Below are 25,320 nucleotides of genomic sequence, written 5' to 3'. Positions count from 1 at the left end.
GCATGCATTACTATCCCACACATAAGTACTTGGGCTGGGTTAGAGCACATTTTATGTAAGACCAACAGTACTAGTTCTGTGCCATGTCAGACAAACATGTTTTATTACTAAATAATGCTCTGGTTTTATTAAGGAGGAGCACTGTGGGAAGGATCTAATTTATTAGTCAGCTCTTAGCGCAATCACAGTAATTAAGCTTTTAATTGCTGGTATAATTTGTCTTCTGATGTTTTAACATATTTCAAGCCAGGAGGGTCACTTGCCTCTTAACGCTATAAAGATTGAGATCAAAATCAAGTGTAGATTTTTTGTGGTAAACTAGAACCACGTTAACCCATGAACTCTGGAAAATGTAGAGAAAATCAGGTCCTCTCTTGCCCTTTTCACAGTCAACATGGTTCATTTCCCTCATAAATCCCCATGAACTGCTGATGAGACACCAAACACGTAAAACAGAGCAAGAAATAGTTTCCTTTAGGCACGTTTTCATGGTTGAAAATAATCCTGTGCAGAAGGCACTAACAGTGAACTCTACAGATTGATACTGCTCTATTCTTAGATGTGCAGATATCAGACATGAACTACTGTGGAGCTGGCAGGTTAAAGACAGTTTTCATGTTTGATCAGACTGAGCAGTACAGTTTCCACAGCTTTGCAAGGTGTGGTCGAGAAAGGTTCAGGGCTGCAGCTCACATCTTTCGCCTGTCTTCACACAAGGAAGGTCATACGACTCTAGAACAGGTATCTTGATATGCCGCTGTCTACACTAATTAAATGACAACATGCCCATATCTAATATTCAAGTGACATTTTTGCCTTACTGCTTTTCCCAAATTATGTTCGGCATCCCACTAAAAGTCAAATATGTGTGTCAGATTGGTGACCTATGACCTATGGTACCCTGCCTCTTGCCTATGGGGAGGGGGCTCAACTTTCAAGTGAGGGTCCCAGAACTCTCACAAAACAATGCAAATGGCTAAAGAAGTTTAAACGTGAAAAAAAAAAACAACCCAATTGTGACAAAGTGAAATTATAATATATTTTTTTCATCTATATATTTATTTTGTTTAAAAAATATGTCACTTTTAATTGACAGGTTATTGATATTGAACCTTACTTGAAGTGGAGTTCCTTGAAAGTGAAGTGAGTCTCAACAATGCCGGTTGTCTTAACCCGAGTTCGTAGCACATCTTGCTGGGTCGGAATGTAATCTGTTTTAGCTATCCTCTCCAGGTCATTCAGGTAACTTAAGACAGAAAGAGAGAGAGCAAGGTTTCAAAATGACTTTACAATCTGCAACAAATGAGAGACAAAAACAACAACAGGAAGGCGTGTGGCTGCTGAGGCACTACCCAAAACTGCAATTTTTGAGTCACTTGAATAGCTTTAAACTTTTGATTTCTGAAGTGCTTTTAAAGGAAGTGTGTAAATCAGGTCCTACAGTAAAGTTATAGTCAAATGCAATGTGCATCTTTCACTCTAGCCAGTTTAGAGTTGCAGAACTACAACAGAAAAATAAAGTTTCATTATTTCTGGCTTTTTTTTATTGCTCAGCTCTGCTATCAGTTTGTTTCACTTGCCACTCAACAAAAACATCTTGTGGCCCATTTCCTCATAAATCACCACTATAAAACTGCTGACCAGCTACAAACAAAATTGATTATTATTCTCTGTAATGCGAGTTATTATATCCACAAACATTTCATATTTGCTATCTTTTCATGTGGCCTAAAAACGGCTTTTCTAGGTGTGTAACATCATGCTGATATTTAATATTCCCTCTCAGTAGATACAATGCTAGAAGTATATCACTGTGTTTCATCAACAGATTAAAACCTGCAGCTACATCTACATATGGGTATTTAATCCAACATACTATGTTCCTGTTTCACTCAGTGCAGAACTCATGGCTGAGTTTGTATATGTGAAATTGGTTTTGCAGCATATTTTCCTCTTGATTGATTCTGTTGTTGTAAGATTTTTGTGCTATAGCGCCTCCGGCCAACGAGTTTCCTGCAGATGGTAACACTGAATATTGGTTGTGACTCTGCCTCGGCCGCACTCATTACTAAAATTGAGCTTGTCAGAGACCAACAGCTACACTGAATACTAGTTATCTGTTGGCTTAATTCTGCCTAAGATCTCTTTAGAAGTTATTTGTCTGCTTGAGAAAACACGTCTGCACATTTACTTTGCTGACCTTAATCATTTATAATTTGCTGCAGTACGCTGCTGCATCTCAGATGTCTTTTTCTCTTTGTCCATTTCAGTTTACCAGCTGTGCATCTCCTGCAATAGAAGTGTGTAATACTGCACAAGCTGTAAGGCTCTGTATTAAATGCATTTTTTTTGGGGGGGGGGGGGGGACGATGACACATTTTTCATCATCACTCCAATTTGCCATGGTACTTGTGGTGTGATGCTTGATTTATATTACACCTGGGGCAGGGATAGCTCAGTAGGTAAAGTGGTCGCCCCATGATCGGAAGGTCGGCGGTTCGAATCCACTTAACGGCTACCCTGAGGTACCCCTGAGCAAGGTACCGTCCCTACACACTGCTCCCCGGGCGCCTGCTTAGTGGGCTGCCCACTGCTTCACTGAGTGAATGGGTCAAATGCAGAGAAAAACAAGTAATTTCCCCATGGGGATCAATAAAGTATCCATTATTATTATTACCTTTAATTTTTGCTCTTATGTTCCTGGGTGATTTTTCCTTTTCCACATCCCTTCTGTATTTCCTGTCTGTGTCCTCTGCTTGCCTGTGTGAGTCCTTTGTCCTTTTCAACTCCTCATGATGCTTTTGTTGCATTTGTTTCCCTGTTTTGTTCCTTTTGCCTCCCTCATTTTGTTTTTTATCTGTGTCTTATTATCCATCGCTCCTGATGTGGATATAGTCTGCTTGTTTTCCCCCAGTCTTTGTCAGGTCATTACCCTCATCTCTGACTAGTTCCAGTGTTTTCCTCAGTTTCTTGTGCAAGCTCCTCACAGTTGGTTTGCTTGCACTGCTTTATGGATTTTATTGTATTTTTTTTTCTCCTGCTACCTCAGTGCCTTGCAAAGTTCATACTAAAGATCTCTTTATTTTACTGCTTGCCTTCAGTCTCCCACGATGCCATCAACTGGGTTAAAAAATAAAATCTGATACCAACGTAACACAATCTCTACAATGTTAAGCTTGGTATAGGCCTTTGGAGTAAAATGACATCATAGCATGCAGAACAAACCCCATCTCTATACCCATTATCACATGATAAGAAATACAGTCATACTCTCCATCATATTATTCTGTTTTTTAAAGACATGTTGCCTTTAAGAGCAGTATTCAATATGAAAAGCATGTGGGGGAAAGGAAACATTATAAAGACTATCCAAGAAAGAAGGTAATTTCTTTTGTTTTTGTTTTTTATGTCAAAATTTACAACTCATATTTCTCACTTCCCCTCAGTCCTTTTTGCATTTTCTCTGCTATCTGACAGACTGCTGGTCAGTAGGGGAGTGTGAAAGCACCATGTTTGACACTGCCTGGCTTACACAAGCATTGCATCATCATCCGAGGCCAACTGGGAGCTTTACTTGCCCAGCCAGCCCACACTTCACAGAGAAACTGAGATATATATCCACCATTTCAATCGGGCTGATCAAACCATTCATGCATACTTAAAATGTTACAGAATAATTAATGAGTTAACAAAACCTATAACTATAACAAATGACTACAATTTTTGTTTTGTCTCACAGCACAGCAGCCATTACAATAGATTTTTTAAATGGCAGGACAGAGTTGTTGCGGAAATATCACATAAAGCAACATTTCATACTTTTACATAGCGCTGCCACAAAATTAATCAGCATGTTCCAATAAAAAATGACCACTTGAGGGTGTTATAAGAACTATCAATTCTCAAAGTTTACTTCTAAGCTAATTTTCCTTGAAGTAAACACATTTTTTTTTAAATCTAATTTTTTCACTCCCCCAAGACAAATTATTCGGTGCTCTGCTTATCGGGTTATAGTATTAAAGAATCAAACCCAGAGAGGGAGAAATAATCACTAAATGAAAGTTAGTGAACAATCCTTCCTGTCTCTATGACTCCCAGGAGAAGTCACAAACAGGTTCAAAGCTCCCACATATGACCGAGGCTGAAGGGACTGCACATCCCTTCCAAAAAATAAATTTAAAAAAATCTCAAACTATAACTCTCTCGACCTTTATGCCTTTTGAAATAGCAAATGTAGTGATTTAGTTCTTAAACAAATCTTCATCTGTATATGAAAACAACTGATAAATTTCCCAATTAGTCACATTTCCATTTGTAGAGGATTAATATAGCGTCTGGTGTAAACAGAATGCATACTGACTGACGTACGAGCAGGAGAAGATGCTCATGGTGGAAACCTGAGACTATGCACAGTAAAAATCAGTAAATTTGCATTTAATTAACAGATCACAGCAGAAAAATATCCGCCCACAAATTCACACTCACTATGCCGCCGAGTCGTTCAGCTGGTATTCTCGCGATCTTGCAAAGCAGCTCTGTATGCCGCTGTCACTCCACAGTCGCCTGATCACGTTAGCCAAGTCATCAGGGAGAATGCCCTGTTCCTCAGCAGCTGCAGCCAGGGCAAAGAGCTGCTGGGCATCGTCCTGCAGGGGGCAATAAGGACACAGGAGTGGGTTGTTAAGAACACTGCAACTAAAACCAAGGCGACAGCTGCTATCCTTGACACAATCAAACATGATCAAAGATCCAGTTGGTTCTTAAAGACAAAGAGTTACATGCTCTTATGTACAGGACATTAAAGAGTAACTGCTGTTACTTCCCCTTCTATAATGGCTGGGAGGGAAGTCGTTCCTGAAGCAAATTTCATATAACTGATCAAATGACAAAAACCCTAGTTGTATTTCTCTGGTAACTTTTTTTTAAAAATTTCAGCTAAAGCTAAGGAATAAGGTTAAGAAATATCTAACAATGGCATTTAGAAATAGAAAGGATATTTCTTCTGCCAGTACAATCAAGAGGAAAAATTACAATGGCAATTAGCTGGCAAACATGTTCTGATAGTTCTTGAATTCCTGCAAAATGGCACCACTGGAAACCAAAACATATTCTTCAGCTATGGAAATATTTAGAAACAAGCTAACCTGTGTAACATGTTAGAGAAATTTCAACAGGCAGTTACAATCGGATTTTGATTTAAATACTAGGGGTGCAACGATACACAAAATTCACGGTTCGGTTCGGTTCGATACTTTGGTGTCACGGTTCGATATTTTTTCGATACAAAAAAAATGTTCATGCCTTTTTAATTTGTCATTTATTAAAATTATAAATATATATTTTAACTCAAAAGTACAGTTTTTAAATTTAACCCTAACCCTTGTGCGTGTTTTTTATTTTGACAGCGAATGCGCACCTGCGGACCACTTATGTGCAGCCCTGGTTATTTAGCTCGTCATATTGCAGCCACAGAAATTATTTTGTCCATGAAACCATAAAGCTGCACTTTCTTTTTGCCTTATAGTCTGATTTGTCATAACTTCTCCGTTTTGTGGTAAGCTTTTCTTTGGCTGTCACTTCTTCACCCTGACCTGTCTTATTTGGCTCAGCAGAACTGAAATGCTTTTACACACGTACTCACATAAGCTCAGCGATTCTCTGCGCGATCAACCTCTCACATGTTTAAGCTGCGGGAGATTTCACTTGTCATGTTTGCATAGTAAGCTAACGATTAATAAGATGATGTCAGAGGAATTGGTGCACAAATTATCATCACTCACAGATCAGTGCTGTCGCTCTCTATACACAGTTCGCGCGATTGCAAAGTGAAAGCAAAAAAACAAGCGCAAATTCAAACGCGATTTCAATATGTCACATATTGACAGTGGCTCACCGATGCCAATGACATAATTACCCAGCTACATTTCTGAAAGAATGCAAAAGCATTGACATATATTTTTCCTTCCTACAATAGCCCGACGGGCAGGGAAGAGATCGATTTTGGTAGCCCGACTGCCCTGTATCTGATTGAGGAATCACTCATCTTTGGAAAAGAGAGTTTATTACAGAGAAATGTCTCTTTCCAAAATAAAAGCTATACTATCCGCTTCTTCTGGGCTATATTCTCAGCAGCATATTAAACATATCAGGTCCCCATAAGGAGAATCATGTGCTAACAGCTGTCTAAATGACTCGGCTAAAGGTAGTAGCATGCTTGTTGTTTTTGTCTTTGCACTAGGATGATGTCGGTGTAAATGTGCAGTCATATTCGTTGTGTTCCCACTAGTGCTTTCAGGTTAATCTCGTTGAAATGACCTTAACGCCACAACACGGCAAATCTCCGTTAACGAGCTACCGCCGGATCGCTCCGTGCATGGGGCTAGACGGCCAACAAGTTAACGAGCTAACTGCGCTAACACGCCAGCTCCCACCCATGTAATTGAGCATTGCATGGCACATCCAACATACTGTTTTACTTTAGTCCATGACGCGCTTACCTTCAGGGTCATACGTCACATGAAAACCAAAATAATTCCAAACGCCAGATCTGAATGAGGGTGGGGGAGGTCCATGTTGCAAGGAGACCTTAACTTCTGTCTCGCTAGCTTGCCCTGCTCTTCCTTCTGACTATGCTGTCTGTGTTGAGCGCTCAGTGGATCTGCGCTCAACAGTGCATCCTAGGCGGAGTAGTCGAACACAGATTCACTGAGCGCTCAACACAGACAGCATCGTCAGAAGGAAAGTTGATAAAATAAATTACAAATGTTGTATTGTTCGATACATATGCCTACCGAACTGAAAGCACTGTATCGAACGGTTCAATATCGATACGAATATCGTTGCACCCCTATTAAATACTTATTGATAATCTAATACAACAGTATGGACCAATGTGAGCGATATCTCTATAGAACTGGCACAAAGAGAGGAAATATTTTAAAGTAAAGTGATTATAATATCATTACAACATGTGATAAAGCAATGTGGCAGCCAATTTGGGCTGACCACATGTAAGATATATGAGATAGGTCTGTATGACTCAAAGTAACAGCATGCAGGGCTGCTTCAACAGACTGTGGTTTGATTTCCTGCTGTTTGCCACCTTGCTTGTTTCTCTCAGTTCACCATCTTCCTGTTGGCACAATGTTAATTATTTCTCTCTGACCTTTATTCTCAAGGATAGAAATTCTAAGAGTAATAAATAAACCTTGGTTTTCTCTGCACATTTGTATGTGTAACTAACTTAATGCAACTGCAGTCAGGATTTTCTAGAGTTCTGAATATGTATGGCATCATCAAAATACACAAATGGTTCATAATGAAACATTTCGTAATTGTGAATGGAAACAAACTGGACTGAGTAGAAATCTATTACTATCTCTACCTGCCATTGTCATCCAGTCAGTATACAATCATGGTCACTTTATTAGGTACACGTATTCAACTGCTCCTTAACAAAAATGTCAAATCAGCCACATGCCAAAAACCCAGTTTAGATCTAGACATGCCAACATAATCAAGACAACTCTCTGGGATTCAAACCGACAATCAGAATGAGGACGAAAGATGATTTAAGTAAGATGCTGCAAGGGCTGGTCTCAGTATTTCAGAAAATGCGCATCTACTGGGATTTTCCCACACAACCATCTCTAGTGTTTACAGATAATGTTCTGAAAAAGAGAAAATATCCAGTGAGCAGCAGTTCAAATGCCTTGTTGAAGTCAGAGGTCAGAGGAGAATAACCAGACTGCTTCAAGCTGAGAAGAAGACAGCAGTATTTCAACAAATCTCTTGCTACAACCACGTTACGCAGAAGACCATCTCTGAATGCACAACACATTGAACCTGTAACTATATGGGATAGAGCAGCAGAAGACCACACCAGGTACTACCTCCTGTCAGCTAAGAACAGGAAGCTGAGGCTAAAATTCACAACGGTTCACAAAAGTTGGACAACAGAAAACACCACAAAAGCCTGGATTCATCCTGCAGGGCGGTGTAATTGCGTGAAGGTTATTTTTATTTTTTTTTTAAATTGTTTGGGCTATTTAGTAGTGACTGAGCATCATTTCTGAATACTGTTCCTGACCCTGTCCACAAATTTATGAACATAGTGTGCCCATCTTCTGATGGATGCTTCCAACACACCTAGTTTCTTGAAACTGACAATGAGTTCACTGTGTTCAAATGACCTCCACAGTCACCAGATATTAGTTCAACAGAGCACCTCTGGGATGTTGTGGAATGGGAGATTTACATCATGGATCTGCAGCCTAAAATCTGCAGGAATTCTAGGATGCTATTGCATCAATAATAACCAAAATCTCAGAGTTATGTTTTCACCACCTTGTTAAATCTATGCAGTGAAGAATTAAGGCGAATTTGAAGGCAGAAGGGAGTCCAGTACTAACAAAGCAGCCGGTGAATGTACGTCTGTGCCTATTAGATGGTGATGTTTACGTTGGTTAAATGGCCAGCTTACTGAATTTGTGTATGTCCTTTATTATTGGTCCAGTCAATGTCTTGACTGGACCAATAGCATTACTGTTCTTTTGAAATGTGTTTATTTAGTGGTGCGTCACTATGAGTGATGCGCTCACATGCTGCCAATGAAATTGATGTTTACGATGGCTCTCTGGGAATGTGACACATTTACTAAAACGCTTTCTGCTCTTTTTAACACAGCTACAAGTTGCAGACTGCAGAATATTAGACTCACACACACTCGCCTTATCCTTCTCCTCTTTGTCATTCACTTACAAATTTGCAGGCTCCGACTGCACTTGCAGCTGCAATGAATCACCATGAAACTGCAAACACTGACTTGAGTTTCATGTTTACTTCTATACAGCAGCATAATGTGTCTGTTAATGATCCTTATCACATGCAGATCAGCTGCTACAATCAGCTCAACTGAAATCCAATATGGGGCATAATTAAAGAATAGTATGAAAGCCATAAGCGTGTGTCAATTTCTACAGGGCTGCTGCGCAAGTATGGGCAGGCTAGCACACTAATTGCTATGTGTGGGAGTGCGAGAGTAGCATCACGTACACCCAGCCATTTGACAGATCTATGGGTGAGAAAAAAAACGTCACCACAGCAGAGTCCTTAATCCTTCTATTACAGCTTCACTTACAGGATACACACACGGCCACTGTCAGACCTCACCGGCAGCTTGTTTGAAAGTTGATAAGTGTTCACAGGGTGCAGGAGACTGCAACTCAGCATCTCTTGTCTTCTGTCTGCAGGTTTAAGTATAAAAGTTTCACGGATGCCCTGTTGTGTTTAACTTAGTGTGTGTTTGTATGAGCTGCACCTAATTATTTAGTGTGTTCATTAAGTACTTCTGATATGCTCGAATTGTGCAGTCATAATAATGAAGTTCGTTAATCACCTAATTAAAGATCTGAATTAACTGAATCCAAATGCACATCTCGCCCTCACAATCACATCACATCTCTGTCCAAAATCCCATAGATATTAAATTTGCTGTTGGATGAACTACACAGACAACTTCCACATCCGCACATCAGAGAAATCATTAAATATCTTTTACGTGTCAGCCTTTGAAATTCTTGTATGGTGACACAGTACTTAGCTTAAATGTGGCATTCTTTGCAAATCCTTACTTTTAAACAGAGGTACATTTTTTTCCCCCCGAAAGCAACTGTTAATTTTTTCTACTCAGATGACAACTGTTGCTGGCAGATTTTATCAGCTGTAGCTATGGCTAATTAAATTATTTTTAGATCCATGACTTGCACGTCGAAAATCGTCTCTGGCTGCCTCTCAAATATTTCACTCTGCCTCGTTCTAAAATGAGAATGATGATGAACTGTGAAGTAGTGGATTGGATGACTTAACAAAGACCTAGAGCTTGTAAAGCTCAATAAAGCTGATTATAGAGACAGATTTACTTGATAATTCTGTGGATTTTAGCACTAAAAACAACTGTTTTCACTTCATCACTTTTTTTTTTAACACTTATACATAATAAACAGCTTTAACGATGTAAGCGTTTGCCTCACTGTTTGAAATTTTGAACACATTTAATATGAACGTGTTATGTCCAGATCATTTAGAACATACCAAGAAATGGAGATCCTCAGAGAAACAATTTTTCCTGGGTCAATATTTTTTTTAACAACAAGTCAACACAAAGGCGGTTCAAGGAGAACTGATAAGCAGGTGCTTACCTAAAACCAAATATGGCTTAAACTAGGTGTTACTGCAGCACACCCAAGCGAAATCAAATGAAAACCAAGTTAGCGACCTGAAAGGCAAGAGCCTTCCAGAAGAAGAGACAGCCAGGGAGGAAACTGGTTTCTATAGAGTTCCCAAGCATTCCCAAGCCATTTCCTGATTAGGATCTGAAATAGAGCACGTAAAAGGCAGGCCTGCCAAAGAACATAAACACAAGACCTAGAGCTGTCACAAGCATGCGCTACTGTAACTCTTTATATATGACAGAAAATAAATAAATGCATAATCAATCATCTTTAATATGTGGAGTAATTTAAAGACTGACAAGCCTGTTTTCATTAGCTAGCCAGTTATAAAACCATTAGTTTGGGAGTGATTAGGTTTAGCAAACACTAACATGCAAAGCAAACATAAATGATGGGTAACAATTGTTACAAAACACCTCCAGACAAATGGGTTAGCAACAAGATCTTCCTTTTACAGTTGGGTATTCTTCAAAATAAGAAATTAGTTTGTGTTGCTGCTGAGGCTGCAGAAACCAGCCTCTGCAGTGCTGTTCAAACGTGCCCTGCTAGCAGCACTGAATTAATCCAATCTGCACCAGAGCTCTCAGTGGCTGCTGTTGCTCCTGCAGCAGGTATACTTTCAGACTCCTCTCTGTCTAGTACAACTTTAAGGAGACAGCAGATCAAAGATGGACCAGATGGAGTCAGTAAGACAAGTGCTATTTCCCTGCAGGTTGCAAAGACATATCAGGAAAGGATTATACTGTGCTCCAGTTCTGTGTAACACCTACTACATAAATCTTACTGCTGATAAAAAAAAAGGCTGCTGTGAACAGATGCATGTTGGAAATCACATGATACCATGTTTGTTTAAAACACTGGCACAGCCCGACAGTGGTATTGACTGAAAAAGAACTGCCAAGAAGAGGAAACATGTAAGAAAGAGTCATAGTAGCCTTTAAATAATCCTATTTTACCGTGTTATACATGTCTTAGTAATGACACATACGTGTATATGTATGTATGTAAGCAACTGGGTTATTTAGCCTCTTTATATTGAGAAAAAGGACCAAGTAAATAGGACACAGTGACTGGAAACAATGGAAAACTTGTGATTTCAATTCTGGGAAAGCACAATGTAACTCTTAAGTACTGTGCCAGATACACAGTTGCAAGATGCTGTTGATAAAGCAGGCTTTGTTTTGTTTAGCCCCAAGCAACATCCTGGTAAGTCAATGGTTAGTAAGGCCAAATTAAATTCAGCATTCTCACATAACAATGGTTTTTAGCCTTTGGTCTGGATCTTGCTCCTGAGTCTTTATTGCTCTTACACATCCCATGCTTACCAACAGATAAAGCATTTTGTAAAGATCAAGTAAAAAAGCATTTAGAGTGATTATTTTGTACACAAACGCCATGCTTTAGAAAATACATTGTGTTTGGGAGTGTTTGTGCATCTTACCACTCTGGTGGGATTGCTGTAGTCTATCTTCAGACTGGCCATGGCTTTAACAATGGCCATTATAGATTGGATGGTATTACTATAAACCACTGCTCTGTACTGCTTACACTCATCTTCTGAGTAGCCATCTTCATGGATGATCCTGAGAATATCAAGAGACATTCAAGTTTTATTTAAGTGCACATTAAAACATTGCCCACAGTATTCTCAAATGTGTGATGCAATTATGCTTGCTGAAATCATTTCTACTGTTTACCCTGTCAATTAAAAAACTCTTCTGGTGCACTTCAAGTGTAAATAATGACACATTTTTGCTTTTTGCACAGAATGTGAAATTCATTTAACAGCAGACACACATCAGGATGGAATTAGTTCATGGCCGATAAGAACAGGATGACAGATTAGCAACACTTGGTTCGATGTACATGAGGGGGAATCAATTATTGTTTTAATGAAGTCTTCAAAAACTACTTCTTATGCTTCACTATGTGCACTACAAGCTCATTTGGAGTGTTCTCCAGCATCCTTGCTATAAAAATAAAGAAAAAAACAGCTTAAAGTATATAAAATGAAGCAACTTGTGAATTCTTACTGTCAGCAGGTATCCCAAAAAGTCATGCTGGAGCTCAGTGGTACAGATGACATGGATGGATGTGGGTGGCAACACAGAGTAAGGAATAGCACAGAATCTGACCTATTTATAACCTATTTATTACCTACTGCCTTTATTACCTATTTGTCACCTGTTTGACCTTATTTCTTTTAATAAATCAATGTAAAGTTGTCTGAAATTCTCTTAAAGAAACATACATGTTGATTATTACTGAATTATTTTTAAGAAGACATATTCCCAAATGCAGTTACATAGTTAAGCTGCCAGGCTCAGATTTAAGTCAAACTGCTAAACTAAACAGCTTCTTTCACACAGAAAATCAGACTAGCTCAAATTCTGTTACTGGCTAGTTAATGATTAACATCATTAATGTCTTTGTACTGTATAGTTTAAATCATTTTCTTTACAATCATTGTTACACATTAATGATTACATTAAGAGTTTTGGCTGTGTTTAAACTCAAAATATTTTTGAAGCTAAAAGCTGATTTTGTTTTGTCTGTGTTGCTATCTAGTCTATAAAAAATCATACTGAATACTCAGTGTAACATTTATCATGTCAGCATGCTGTGTAGGATGATGTGTAGCAAACGGGGTTAACACACAGTGGGACTGCCTCAACACTGCAGCATTCAGCTGATGCAGTATCCTAACTTTACCTCTTGCAGTATTATTACCCTGACTGCGACGGAACTAAGTGTTTGTGCATGCACAAGTGTGCAGCCCATCATGAGGTGCAATCACCCAGATTTCATCAGGCTGCAGAACAAAGTGCAGAGAGAGCGAAGTGAGACAGCCCCACAGTAATTCTAAAGTGGGTCTGCCCCCTGCTTTTAACAGCCTACCGATGTTAATGTTAATGAACAGTAATAATTTAGAAAACAGCTGCCTTCTTTTTGAGCTGTTCTAAGAACGTTGAATTAGCTAACTTTTCTTACTGTAAGACATGTTTACACCGCACAATGTCATCATACATGACATTATTTAATGTCATGTATGACATTAAATAAAAGGTCAGAGTCATGATTGCTTCTGTCTTCATAAATCGATACCTCTGTACAAGTTTATAAATTAGCTTCAAAAGCAACAGACTGTTCTTGGTCCAAACTCATAAAAAATGGATTCAATGCCTGGTTAGCCCAGAGGAATGTGAATAATTAAGGCATTTAGTGTCCTCTGTGTTTATCCATTAGTGTGTGAGTATCTGTGTCATTGTGTATCCTGATTGGTGCACAAGCTTTACAAAAAGAAAGAAAGAAAAGAAAGAAAGAAATGAAAAGCCTTTGTTTTATAGATAGCATAAAAGATGGACCTAGCTACCCTGACATCATCCCCTGGTTTATGAAGTCTCGTTTTGAAGCCTCAAAATGAGTGTTTTTACCATCGTCATTTTGATTTCAAAATAGCTATATGACATGGAGGGGTCTAGCTTTAAAATTACTTGCGCACTGGACCTCCATTCTGAAACACAGGACTCCCAAGATTCACAAAAGGTTTTTTTATTCAGTATGACCCAAGACTGAGAGACTGAGCCCAGAAACCTATCAGGAAAGTGTTTGCAGAGGTCAAGATGGAGGGACATTTTCCCATAGACTCCTATTGGTCTCAGAAGCCAAGTCTATGTGTTAAGTACTTTCCAATAACCCTATACGTTCTCACATGTACAAAAAAATTCTAAACACCTGTGACCACAACATCACCTGGGAACCAACTTGAAATAACTCCACTGTATTGTATCTAAAACTGAAACGATTTAACTGTAAACTGCTCAAGTTCTCTGACCGAAACACATAAAATAAGAACAGTGAACTGTGACCGGAAGTTAACAGGGTTTCCCCTTACGGCAGTCAGTCAATACTTATTGAGGCATACCATTACAACAACCTATGCAGCACACCCCACTGTAAGTTGGAAATATTATATCAACATGATGGATAAAGTTGTGCCTATTAACCTTAGAACATGGCATCCTCATGCACTGACATTTTAATAAAGCCAATAACTTACCTCTCTAAATGTCTTGGATTTTATGAGCGTCTTAGAATTAAACAGACTGTCAGAAATCGATTATATGTATTCTTCTGCACACTTTTGTAACTGAAGAATTAAGCAGTGATAGCAATATCAGTTTACACATTCAAACTGCCAGATTTTCTTGCAGTCTCTAGCTAAAACAAATGTGTTGCTTTTAGCTTGTATTATATTTTAAATTTATTATATTTATTTAGGATTATCTCTTGTTCTTCTTTAAATATGCAGCTCTAGACCTGTCCATTTTTGGAAATGGGTCATCTGGTGTCAGCACTGCCCCCTCTTATGTAAACACACTCATTGCTAAAGTCAGAAAATCTGGGTTGACTTCCTGGGGTGTTAACCGGCATCGTGTGACCACTTATAATATGACTGTGGTTATTAGGCTCAGTGACACAATATAATTAAAGTTTATTGTGATTATAAAAAAATTTCTTAATTTGTGAGGTTTTTAAAAGACATTTACAAATACTGGCAGTGGCCAATGGTACCCCTCAGCCTCCTAGTAGAGGCACCTATCGTATGAATTTAAAAATCCCACGTCACCTTATTCTCAAACTATCGTATTCACAAGCTTTTCAGATCAATTGACCTCGGACTTCTATGCTTGAGGTCGAGGTCTATGAGATTCGAACTCTTCTGAGACCTTGAGTAGATACACCTATGGTATCAATTTAAATGTCACTCCGTTCTCGAGTCATCACGTTCACAAACTTGTCCCCCACCTGTTGGCATGGTGATGGCAATATACCACATTATACATATGTACATCCTTTCACAGCTGAGGGGTAAAAATCTAAATGGACTATCTTAAAGGGCAACATTTACTTCCACACACAGACATAAGAACTACTTTGGTTGCTTTCGTTAAACAAGGAAACAACTATTTGACCAACAGATCACAGAAAAAATGAGTAATGGGCATATAGCATTAGAGCTAATATTAGTTTGTAGCTTTTAATGGTTTTGTGATTACCAACCAAATTCCAGTGACGTGAAAAAGCTTTTGTGTTACACAGAATTTAAAAAAGGTGGAATAAACATTCCTTTTGCAACTTACTTCATCTGCTTTACAATGGTGCTCTTTCCAGACTCCCCAGCACCTGTTGGAACATTAACATGAAAGAGTTACAAAGGATCTCTGCGCACATAACAAGAATAAACTTAAACTTTAGTTGTGGCTGTTCCTGCTTTGAAAATAAGAGCAACACACAGTGATGACCTACTGCTAACATCACATTCATCCTCTGGGTTGCCTGGTTTATTTATGTTTCCGTTTGTGAGAACACGATGTACAGATATGCATGAATACTTCCCATATTCATTTCAGTGTTTATTTTTCACTCCAGAAGAAGTGGCTTTTGACTATTAAATAGTTCACAACAATAAGCCACTTATTATGATGAGAAAAAGATCATTTAAAGGTGGCTTTGCGGCACACAACATTTTATCAGGGATGTCATATTTAGCTAGTTGGCTAATTAGACAAACTACACAGCAGAAGTTTGTGTTGGCTCTTAGTCATCCAGTTCATGGTAGTCTTAGGAGCTTGAAAAAGAAGGCAACTGGACTTCCTTAAGTTTATGAAAACATTTCACCGCTCATCCAAGAAGCTTCTTGAGTTATAGAAACAAAGTGGACACTCCCAAGTATCCTTTGGAGGTGGTCGTTGACCCACTATTGATAATGTGCATCATCACATAAGCCAAGATGTGAAAAAAGTCAATGGTCATTACCATCAGCAGGGGTAAAGGGCGAAACCACTGTGAGACTTTGCCCCATCATGTGACCTACCCCAATCTAACCTGAGGCAAGGTGTGTGTGTCCGGGATCTAAGGACCTAAAGACTGCATTGTAGGTGGCTGACAAATGGTGTGGTAAGCCACCACCTCTGTTCAATGATGTTTGTTCACAGCGACCATCTGTCTTCACTGTCCAAAGAGTGACCTTTGTCCTTCAGGTGAATGAGTGTACAGGTGAGTGTTGTCCTGTTGAGGTGTAACTCTATGTTCTGTCATGCATTTGTGGAATGATTGTTCAGTTTCTCCTATGTACAGGTCTGACCTCTCCTCACTGAAGTGCACATAGTGTATATGTTGTTTAGCTTGTGTTTAGAAAGTTTTTTCCTAGGGATGACCAAGTCAATAGTAGATCAATGTCCACTTCAAAGGGAACAACCTCCACTAGAGGTTAAATATCTGGGACTCCATACCTTTTGTTTTTAGAAATAAAGAAGCCCAGTTCTAAAGAAGCCCAGTTCTTTGATGCACGAGATTTATAAAATGTGTCACATTTATATTAGAGTTTCTATTTGCCCACACAGATGTGGAAGGGCCTACGTGACACCAACATGCTTGAGTAGAGAAAACTGTGTGCACAAATGAAACATTAGAATTTCATGGTCTTTTATGCCAAATTATATTAGAAACCCTTTGGTTTGGACTGGAAACTCTCATGTTACTTTATTATTATTATGAGTGACGATATGGAGCAATGTTCACTCCGTTCGCTTGTTTGTAGTTTGATCCTATTCCAGTATTTCAGTTAATGTCAACTGACAGCAATTTCAAAATTCCTCAGGAAAAGTTAATAAAAGCAAGAGGAAAACAACAAGCTAGTCAAGCATAAAAGTAAACAATAGATTTTGAAATAGTGAAGAGAATTCAATGCATTGCAGAGCACAGTACAGGGCACACATTGGATTTAGTGCTGAAACCACCATCTTGGTTACGCTGCTGTAAAAGCAAGAAACGCTACACCATCGGGACAGTAAAATTCCTATTCCTCTGGATCAAAAGTAAAGAACTAAAGATCCATTAAGAATTTAAAACTTAATTCTGAGTCAGCCAAGCAAAAACTGTATGTTCCTTACACAAGCAAAATCATCACGCACACAGTTCACAAGTCAGCGCTTTACTGCCTTTTGTTTCATAGCCTGTAAACCTACTTCCATAAGTTCTGAATACAGTGAGTAACACAATGAATGAATACAATGTTTCCGGACAATTGTTATCATGTTGAAATGAGGAGACACGAGCTCTTGCCACTTCTGCGCCACCATAAACTGTCCCTTCACGCCACCTGACCCAGCCCTGCCAACAGACATTAGCTTAGCCTTGGGCTGACGGACCAACTGGGACAAGCAGTGTTGCCCGTTCATGCTGTCAACACACATCGTTTTCGCACACATCAAGTACTTTTCTGAGAAAAAGAAGGGAACGCAAAGGGAGAAGTGTAAAAAGCCAAGTCTTAGGTTACATTTGCTGTGCTGCAAGCTGTCAGAGAGCTGGATGGATCTCTAGGTGATTTGTGTATTTATAAAATATATATATATATATATATATATTTTATGCAACAACCCAGCAGACAAAAGAATGTGTGTTTTTTTTTAAAACATGAAAAATGATCTTCTCAGTTTTCTCTTTTGAATTACTAATGCCCGCTTCTTGTTGTAGAAACCTCTAATCAAGACAAAACTGTGTAAGGAGCTGCTTCTTTTTTTCAACACCATATCTCTTAAGAACACATTGTTTTATTGCAAGGGCCTTGTCAAATCTCCTCTTTTGAACTGCCATCTACTTATATCTGGAACATTAAAGCTTCCTTTCAGATGCACAAGCATGAACAAATAACATAAATACAGCCTCTGATTTACAAGTGCTTATATAAAAAAATGTCCTGGTTAAAAATATAAGGTAGGTGGTAGAAAGTGTGATATCCACCTCTCTGTGGACACACATGTGTATGAAGGGCACCTTTCTGATTCCAGAATAAAACTCATCCATTAATATTTCAGACCTAAAGGGAGGTGGACGCTTGTGAGCAGCAGAGAAAAAGAAAAGAGCCTCCCAATTCTTCAGGCACACGGTATTACAGGAAAACCGGGGACTGCTCTTATTCTGCTTCAGGGGAAAACTTTTGAACTGATGTTGTATTTACAGGAAAATATCACTATTCCTGCAACCTAAGGGAATAGACAGTGCAAGACAAACACAAATATTTTTAATCCATCTTCAGTGTGGAATTGATTGTGAACCATTAGAAAGAAAAGCAGTCTGAATGATTTGTGTTTCCTTGTTTTATAATGAAAAATATAAAAATGCACTGTAGCCAGCAGAAGATTTTTCAGGCAGATACCAAATACAGATTTCAAGTACAGATTTCAAAAGCACACATTAAAGGTGTGATATTTGAATCTTGGTAAAGGTTCAAAAGTGTTCTAATTAAATATTTCCTGAGTAGAGTATTTTATTATTAAATATGTTCATTTATCTCTCTTGCAGGGATAGCACCTTGCTAAGATCATGGAGTGTTGTATTTCCTCCGCAGATATAAGGTAGTAGCATAAATCTTATTAAGGAGTGAAAAAAAAGTGTTACACAATGCTTATTTCAAAAGCTCAAATTATTATTTTTAATTAGCATGCGTTGCGTCTACACAAAACAGCAAAAGTAGACTAACCATTTAAGGTGGGAACAGACACTTTTTTATTGATAACTGTTTTTTAAGTAAATGTACACTACCAGTGAAAACTTTGGACACACCTTTTCATTTAATGGTTTTTCTTTATATATACCACTCTCTACATTGCAGATACATACTGAAGACATCAAATATATGAAGCAAGATATGTGGAATTATAGAAAAAATGTGTAACTCTAAATATGTTAATATTTTAGATTCCTCAAAGTAGCCACTCTTTGCTTTGCTGACAGCACTGCAAACAAGCAAGGGTTCATTTGTGGAATTTCTTGTCTTCTTAATGGGGTTGGGACCATCAGATGTGTTGTGCAGAAGTCAGGTTGGTACACAGCTGACTGCCCTATTTGACAACTGTTAGAATTCATATTCTCTGGGAACTCCTTCAAGACTGTTGAAAAACCATTTCAGGTGACAAACCTCCCCATATGGAAAAGATATATATAAATCTTATAAAGTTTGTATCTGTCTGGTGTGAAACTTGTATGAAATGCATATAAGAGTGAAAACAGATATAAGATCCCTTGAAAACTTATATAATGAAACTTGTATGTTTTGGATACTTACTAAAACAATATATGAAAGTAATGAGAAAGTGGCCACTTTCATGAGTAATCACATATAAGTTTTTACTATTTCTTTTCCATATGGGTCATGAAGCTCATCGAGGGAATGCCAAGAGTGTGCAAGCAGTGATCAAAGGGTGGATAGTTTGAAGAATCTAAAATGTAAAACATGTTTTGAGATATTTCAGACTCTGAGATACTTCAGACTAACTCCATATGTGTTCATTCATAGTTTTAATCCCTTCAGTGAGTCTACAATGTAAATAGTCATGAAAATACAGAAAAAAAAACATTGAAATGAGAAGGTGTGTCCAAACTTACATCACTGGCACTCAAAACAGTGTTTGCAAGGGTAAAAAGAGCTACTTTTGTCGTGGTCTGGGTGGTTTTCCACAGCATCAGCTCCTCCCCACTGGGTGGAGTCTTTGTTGTTCCTCACCTGATGGCAATCGTACCAGCAGTATTTATGACAGGCGCACTCAACTGGTCTTCGCCAGATTATCTGCCAACTTTAGTCAGTTCTCGGCCTCACGTCCGTTCCTTGGTGACTAATCGTGTGTATTGACCGTATCTCTGTTTTTCTCGTCAGCCTCTGAAACCCACCTACCAAGCTCTCCTGGATACCAGTTTGCTGCCGCCGGTAATCCCCAGAGGTGTGGACTCGAGTCACATGACTTGGACTCGAGTCAGACTCGAGTCATTAATTTTATGACTTTAGACTTGACTTGAAAAAATGTTCTAAGACTTGTGACTTGACTTGGACTTTTACACCAATGACTTGGGACTTGAATTGGACTTGAATCGGTTTACTTGAAAAGACTTGATATTTCACCCCAAATATAAAATTTAACATGCATATTATATAGAGATTGAAAATGTGACGTCATTCAGGGGTAAACCGCAAAGAATTCTGGGAACTCGTGGCAAGAGGTACTAGCGCACGCAGGCTTTCAATTGAAATCAGTCACACAGCGATAAAAAGAAACACAAAAATGTCAAGAAGCCGTTGTATTATTAACTGCAATAGCCGGTCGCATGACAGCCACGGGAAGCCGACGGGTAAAGAGATCGGTTGTTATCGGATTACGTCGTTGAAGAGAAATTGTTCATGTTTCCGAAGTAACAAAGACGCGACGGATGGCCTGGATTGCAGCCATTCAATGATCAAATATAACGTCCCAGAACACTCCAGCTCACAGGTTAGTCTGCTCCAAGCATTTCCACAAAGGTCAGTCTGCTGTTGTAGTTAATACGTCATTTTCATAACATAATTGGTGATATAGGTTACAAGCAAGTCTGGCGCTGAACAGAAATTGTCGCGCTATGCTCCTTTGTTTATTGTGCATAAATAGTGAATTGTCCTGACACAATATTGCGTTTCGCCTCTGTTATTATGGTACATTGAAAAAAACATATACTTTTATTCACAGTTTAAAACAGGTTTTTTGTATCACTAATTGCCCAGTACGATTACAGCATACAGTATTATTGTCACTGCTACATTTCTGTAACTCGTACCAGAAATTATTTCCACTGCTAATTAATTACCGTTGAGCTCAAAGGTCCTATTAATAAACGGTTAACGAATGTATATTTATGACGACGATTTGTGAGACTGGTAAACTTATGATACGTACGATGGTCTTTCGTTCTACACGGTGCGTTTCAAGGTCCTGCACCCATCCGTCGGTAAACTGTACCTGGGCTTGTTGCAGTGACCTGAAGTTACTAAACTTCATGAGTGTATGCACTCACTCCAAGAACCGTATAATTATAAATATGCATATAAATATGCTACGATGAGATAGCTGACTTCATCTAACTAGCAAATGTTGTCCAGGCTACGTTGGTGATGCAGTTTTTTTTAATGTGTATGATATTTTTGTCATGCGATTTTAAAGCCGGTCCTACAACCGCATCCAAGAATAACATGCAGCTTATCTCAGAACTGTTGGTGAAAATTATTCTTGGAGCTAGGTTTAATTGAGCTGCATTTTAAAGAGGTGCAATTTCACAATTTGTGTATATTTTCTACGTTCACTATTTTGTCATGTGTTGAGAAAAACACAGATTTAAAAATTACATGGTCTAATATTTACATTTAGCATAACTGCAACATGCTTTTTTCATTTTTTTTTTAAAGACTCGAAAGGACTTGAAATTCAAAATTTCAGACTTGTGACTTGACTCGGACTTTTACACCAGTGACTTGAGACTCGACTCTGACTTGCCTGACATTACTTGAGACTTGACTTGAGACTTGAGGATAAAGACTTGAGACTTACTTGAGACTTGCAAAACAATGACTTGGTCCCACCTCTGGTAATCCCTCTCCGTTTTGGAGCTGCCATTCTCTCCTGCCTGCCTCCCTGCATTGCATGCAGCACCCGCCTGGACCTCTCCTGCCTCCCCCCTCCACGCAACCCCCACCTGCAAGCTTGTAAGACAGCTCAGTGTACTATCCTTAGATTCACTCGCAACCCTCTGTGGGATTCCCCTGACTGCTCTGTCCTCTGTTTCAGTGCCCTGGCCCGCCACAGTTTCCCCTGCCCAGTACCTGCACCCAGTTATCCCTGCCATCTAGTTATCATCACAGTATTTTTCTCTCGCCTCAGACATCTAGTTTAAGTTCATTGATTCTAGTCTGCACTTTCTGTTAGCCTCTGAGCATTGTAAAATAAAATCTCTTTTCGTTACACCTCACCCCTGGCCTCCGGTTTTGAATCTGCACTTGAGTCCATCCCATGTCCACGGGCCACTGCGCCTGACAACTTTACATGAATCAATTGCCATTGAGAAGGATATTAACACAGTTTTATATGTCAATAAAATGTCTGATTGCACAATTGATTTCAGCAACTTTCCCACATGGAGCTAAAACAGTTACACAAGCCCCTGCAGAGTACATCAAATAGTGGTACTAAAAGCAGTCAATTCTGTTGCTACTGACAAATCTAAAGAATATTCTAAATCTCTATCCAACTTCAATCCAGCCCACAGCATGACTTTGGAAAATGTGAAGGAGGGCATAAAATTGGGAAAAAAAAGAAAAAAACGTTGTTGTGAATTAACCAAAATCTTTAGTTTTATAATTACAAGAGTCTGGTCAGGGAGCTACCTGAACCTCTTCTCCAATTTTGCACATTTATTACTTATGACTAGAACCCAAAGTGTCATGCTGACAGATCTTTTTATTATTACATTATTAGCTTTTCTTTATAACGTTTTCATATGGTTACATCTCAGTTGTGATTTGGCACTATATAAACCTAAACCCACTAAAGATGAAAGCTGGCTGTATGTGGTCCACAATGTATACTGAGTATTTGGCATCCCTGTTCTAAATAAAGACTTGTATCCACTGCTTCAGGGCTAGTGCAGCAATGAGGGTGAACCAGCATTACAAAGATCCATCTATGCTTTGTGCCAGCAGGTGCGAAAGCCCATTCAGTCAAATAGGCTCAGAATCACTTTCTGCCAATTAGAAGAAAATCGCCCGCCCCCCGTACTTTCTGCTTCTTTAACCTCAACTATTCATAGCTGTTCCAGAGTTGTTTTTCAGTGAGTACCAGAACATGCAGCAATGGTAACAACGTGATTTGTAGCATGAGGATCATAAGTAGCCAGGCTACAAAAAATACAGCCATTTTTCTCAACACATCCAGTACCCTCACAGACCCACTTACATTTATAAAAAACTTGGCAGTTGCCTCAGTCACCCACTGCTGATGACACAAAGTGTCCATTCATGGTGTGATGAGATATTCTGAACTGGGCAAACACACAAACATCCACACATAATGTCACAGCAGAAAAGGTCAGTCATCAGTCAAAAAGCTTTTACGATACCAATCTACATCTGGCATTTTCTCGAGGGTGTTTACAGCACTGCTTGATTAAAAGATAAGGCAGCTGACGGCAAATTAATTGCTACAATTTTTATCATTATTTATACAGCATGAATGCCAAAAATTTACTGCAGTTTAGTATGACTGTAAACCATTTGCTTTTGGACTCTTAGTCAAACAGGCCAACTAAAGATTTTTGCCATGAGGAAGAGCAGTTATTCTCTAAATGTCACATTTTTTAAAATGTTTGTTTCTGACATTTTTGAAGGCACTGTCTATAAAGCTGAGGCCCACATTTCAGATGAAAGTAGCTTTTAGTTGTTGGGGAAATAAAACTAAAAACCAGCACTGTTTTTTATTTACTATTACACTGTAACTTTTACTCAATAAAGTTACAGTTTTATATAGTTGGTTTTTTTTTTTACTTTATAATTACTAAAAATGTTCAAAATATAAAAAGCACCATCTCTGACATGCAGTTACTGTTGACTTCTATCTGCTGCTTAGACTTGTGAAAATGAGTGTTGGATCTGTCAGGGAAAGTGGGAAGCTCAGAGTGATGCTGCTTGTCTTCGATAAAAAGGAAATCACTGGTGTGACTCAATGTCTATCAGAGGATGGCTACATTGTGCCTGGTGAAGCACTTAGACTAATGCAGAAACGAGAGGGGAGTTGTTTTTGACATACGTAGGTGTTAAAACATATGAAAAAACTGACCAAAAAAATCATAATACACAACTGACGTCTTATGGTCTTTATTTGAGTCACATCTTTTAATTAAAATTCTGAGGCTGAGGTAAGCTGCATTATAAATTGGCTCAGAATAGCTGCGTACAACAGGGAGGAGATAAGAACTCGCAGAGTCCCTTTGGAAGGGCTGGCACAGGACCTTATAAGTGTATGGTGTGGGGATTCTGAGCAGAGGTGAACCCGTTTCTATCCAACATTATTAAGAACGTAAAACAGAATTTAAAACAGAATGAGTGAGGACAATGGGGAGGAAGAAAAAGTACTGTAATTAAAAGGCTGTTAACAAAGACAGGATAGATAGGTGGTACTGGGAGTAGAGTTGGACAGTGTGAACAAGAGTGACAAATGAGCAAGAAGTGGAGGAGGTGGATGACAATGCAGAGTAAAGTGTGTGAGAGGACTGAACACACTAGGAAATGGTTAGGAGAAAAGATAGTGGGATGAGAGAACTAGCATGAGTGCTTGATTTAAAAAAAAAGTAATGAATATTCATAACAGGTTATCTGCCAACTCATAGATAAATGCAGAGCTCAGGTATAAGGTGACGTTGGAATGAGAAACACGTAAGAGTGAGCTGTAAAGCACTCAGCAGCAAAAATCACTTGTTTTCTTCCTACTGCCAGCGTTGTTTCAGCAAATTAGTGTTTAGCTAAGGCCCCAGTCACACAGGCTTAAAGGACAATCAGCAACCATCTGGAATAAAATGGTCATGAATGAAAATGTGCACGCTCTGACCAGTTGCCAAGTGATTGCTGGCATTGAAACATCAAATTGCTATAGCATCATTCACTCAAGCCTAAAGACTGGTCAGTGACGCCCCATGCAACTGCCATTTCCTAGGGAAAAGTATGTATTCTGCAACCGGTTGGCGAGTAGTTGCTGGAGGTTGCTGGTTGTTACAGATATAAAGCACTGCACTGAAAACCTTTGCAGTTCCTTAGTTTGCTAGCAAATTATTGCAGTGGCCAGTATTTTGCATGGTAGGGGCAAACTATTTAATTGAGTACCTGTATTACTAGCTAACATTTGATAGGTCATTAAAAAATGTACACTGTGGTTGTAGTGTATGTTTTCTTCTTTCTGTATATTTTCTATTTTATTGTATTCAGTAAAGTTCTTTGTCCCTATGTTTTAAAAAAGTCCTATACAAATAACAATTTATTATTGTATTATTATTTTGGTTTTTGACATTATTGACTGTAATTAACAATACTTGCAAGCATAAAATTGATCTAGAAAAATGCAAAATTAAGCTAACAAGGATATAAACTACTAAAGGACTTGGTTAATTAATCACTCTGTTAAAAAGAAGTGTACCTTCAATGGATCATGCTGATGAAATGTGAGAATCCTCTTAATTT

At 38.7% G+C, this 25,320-nt stretch overlaps 1 protein-coding gene across 2 annotated transcripts in view; it reads right to left on the bottom strand.

Moving 5' to 3' along the window:
- LOC309706220 (guanine nucleotide-binding protein G(i) subunit alpha-2) overlaps nucleotides 1-25,320 on the bottom strand; it is a 49,509-nt gene that overhangs the window by 3,798 nt on the left and 20,391 nt on the right. For both annotated transcript variants that reach the window (XM_082532534.1, XM_082532535.1), the window contains 4 exons: nucleotides 15,377-15,419; nucleotides 11,674-11,815; nucleotides 4,486-4,646; nucleotides 1,118-1,246 (listed from right to left, as the gene is read on the bottom strand). In XM_082532534.1, the coding sequence (XP_082388660.1) occupies nucleotides 1,118-1,246; nucleotides 4,486-4,646; nucleotides 11,674-11,815; nucleotides 15,377-15,419 (475 nt within the window). The remainder of the gene's footprint in view (nucleotides 1-1,117; nucleotides 1,247-4,485; nucleotides 4,647-11,673; nucleotides 11,816-15,376; nucleotides 15,420-25,320) is intronic.

Source organism: Aulonocara stuartgranti (assembly GCF_965226115.1).
Source record: "Aulonocara stuartgranti genome assembly, chromosome: 5".
Lineage (NCBI taxonomy): Eukaryota > Metazoa > Chordata > Actinopteri > Cichliformes > Cichlidae > Aulonocara > Aulonocara stuartgranti.
This window is presented reverse-complemented; position numbering and strand designations above follow the sequence as displayed.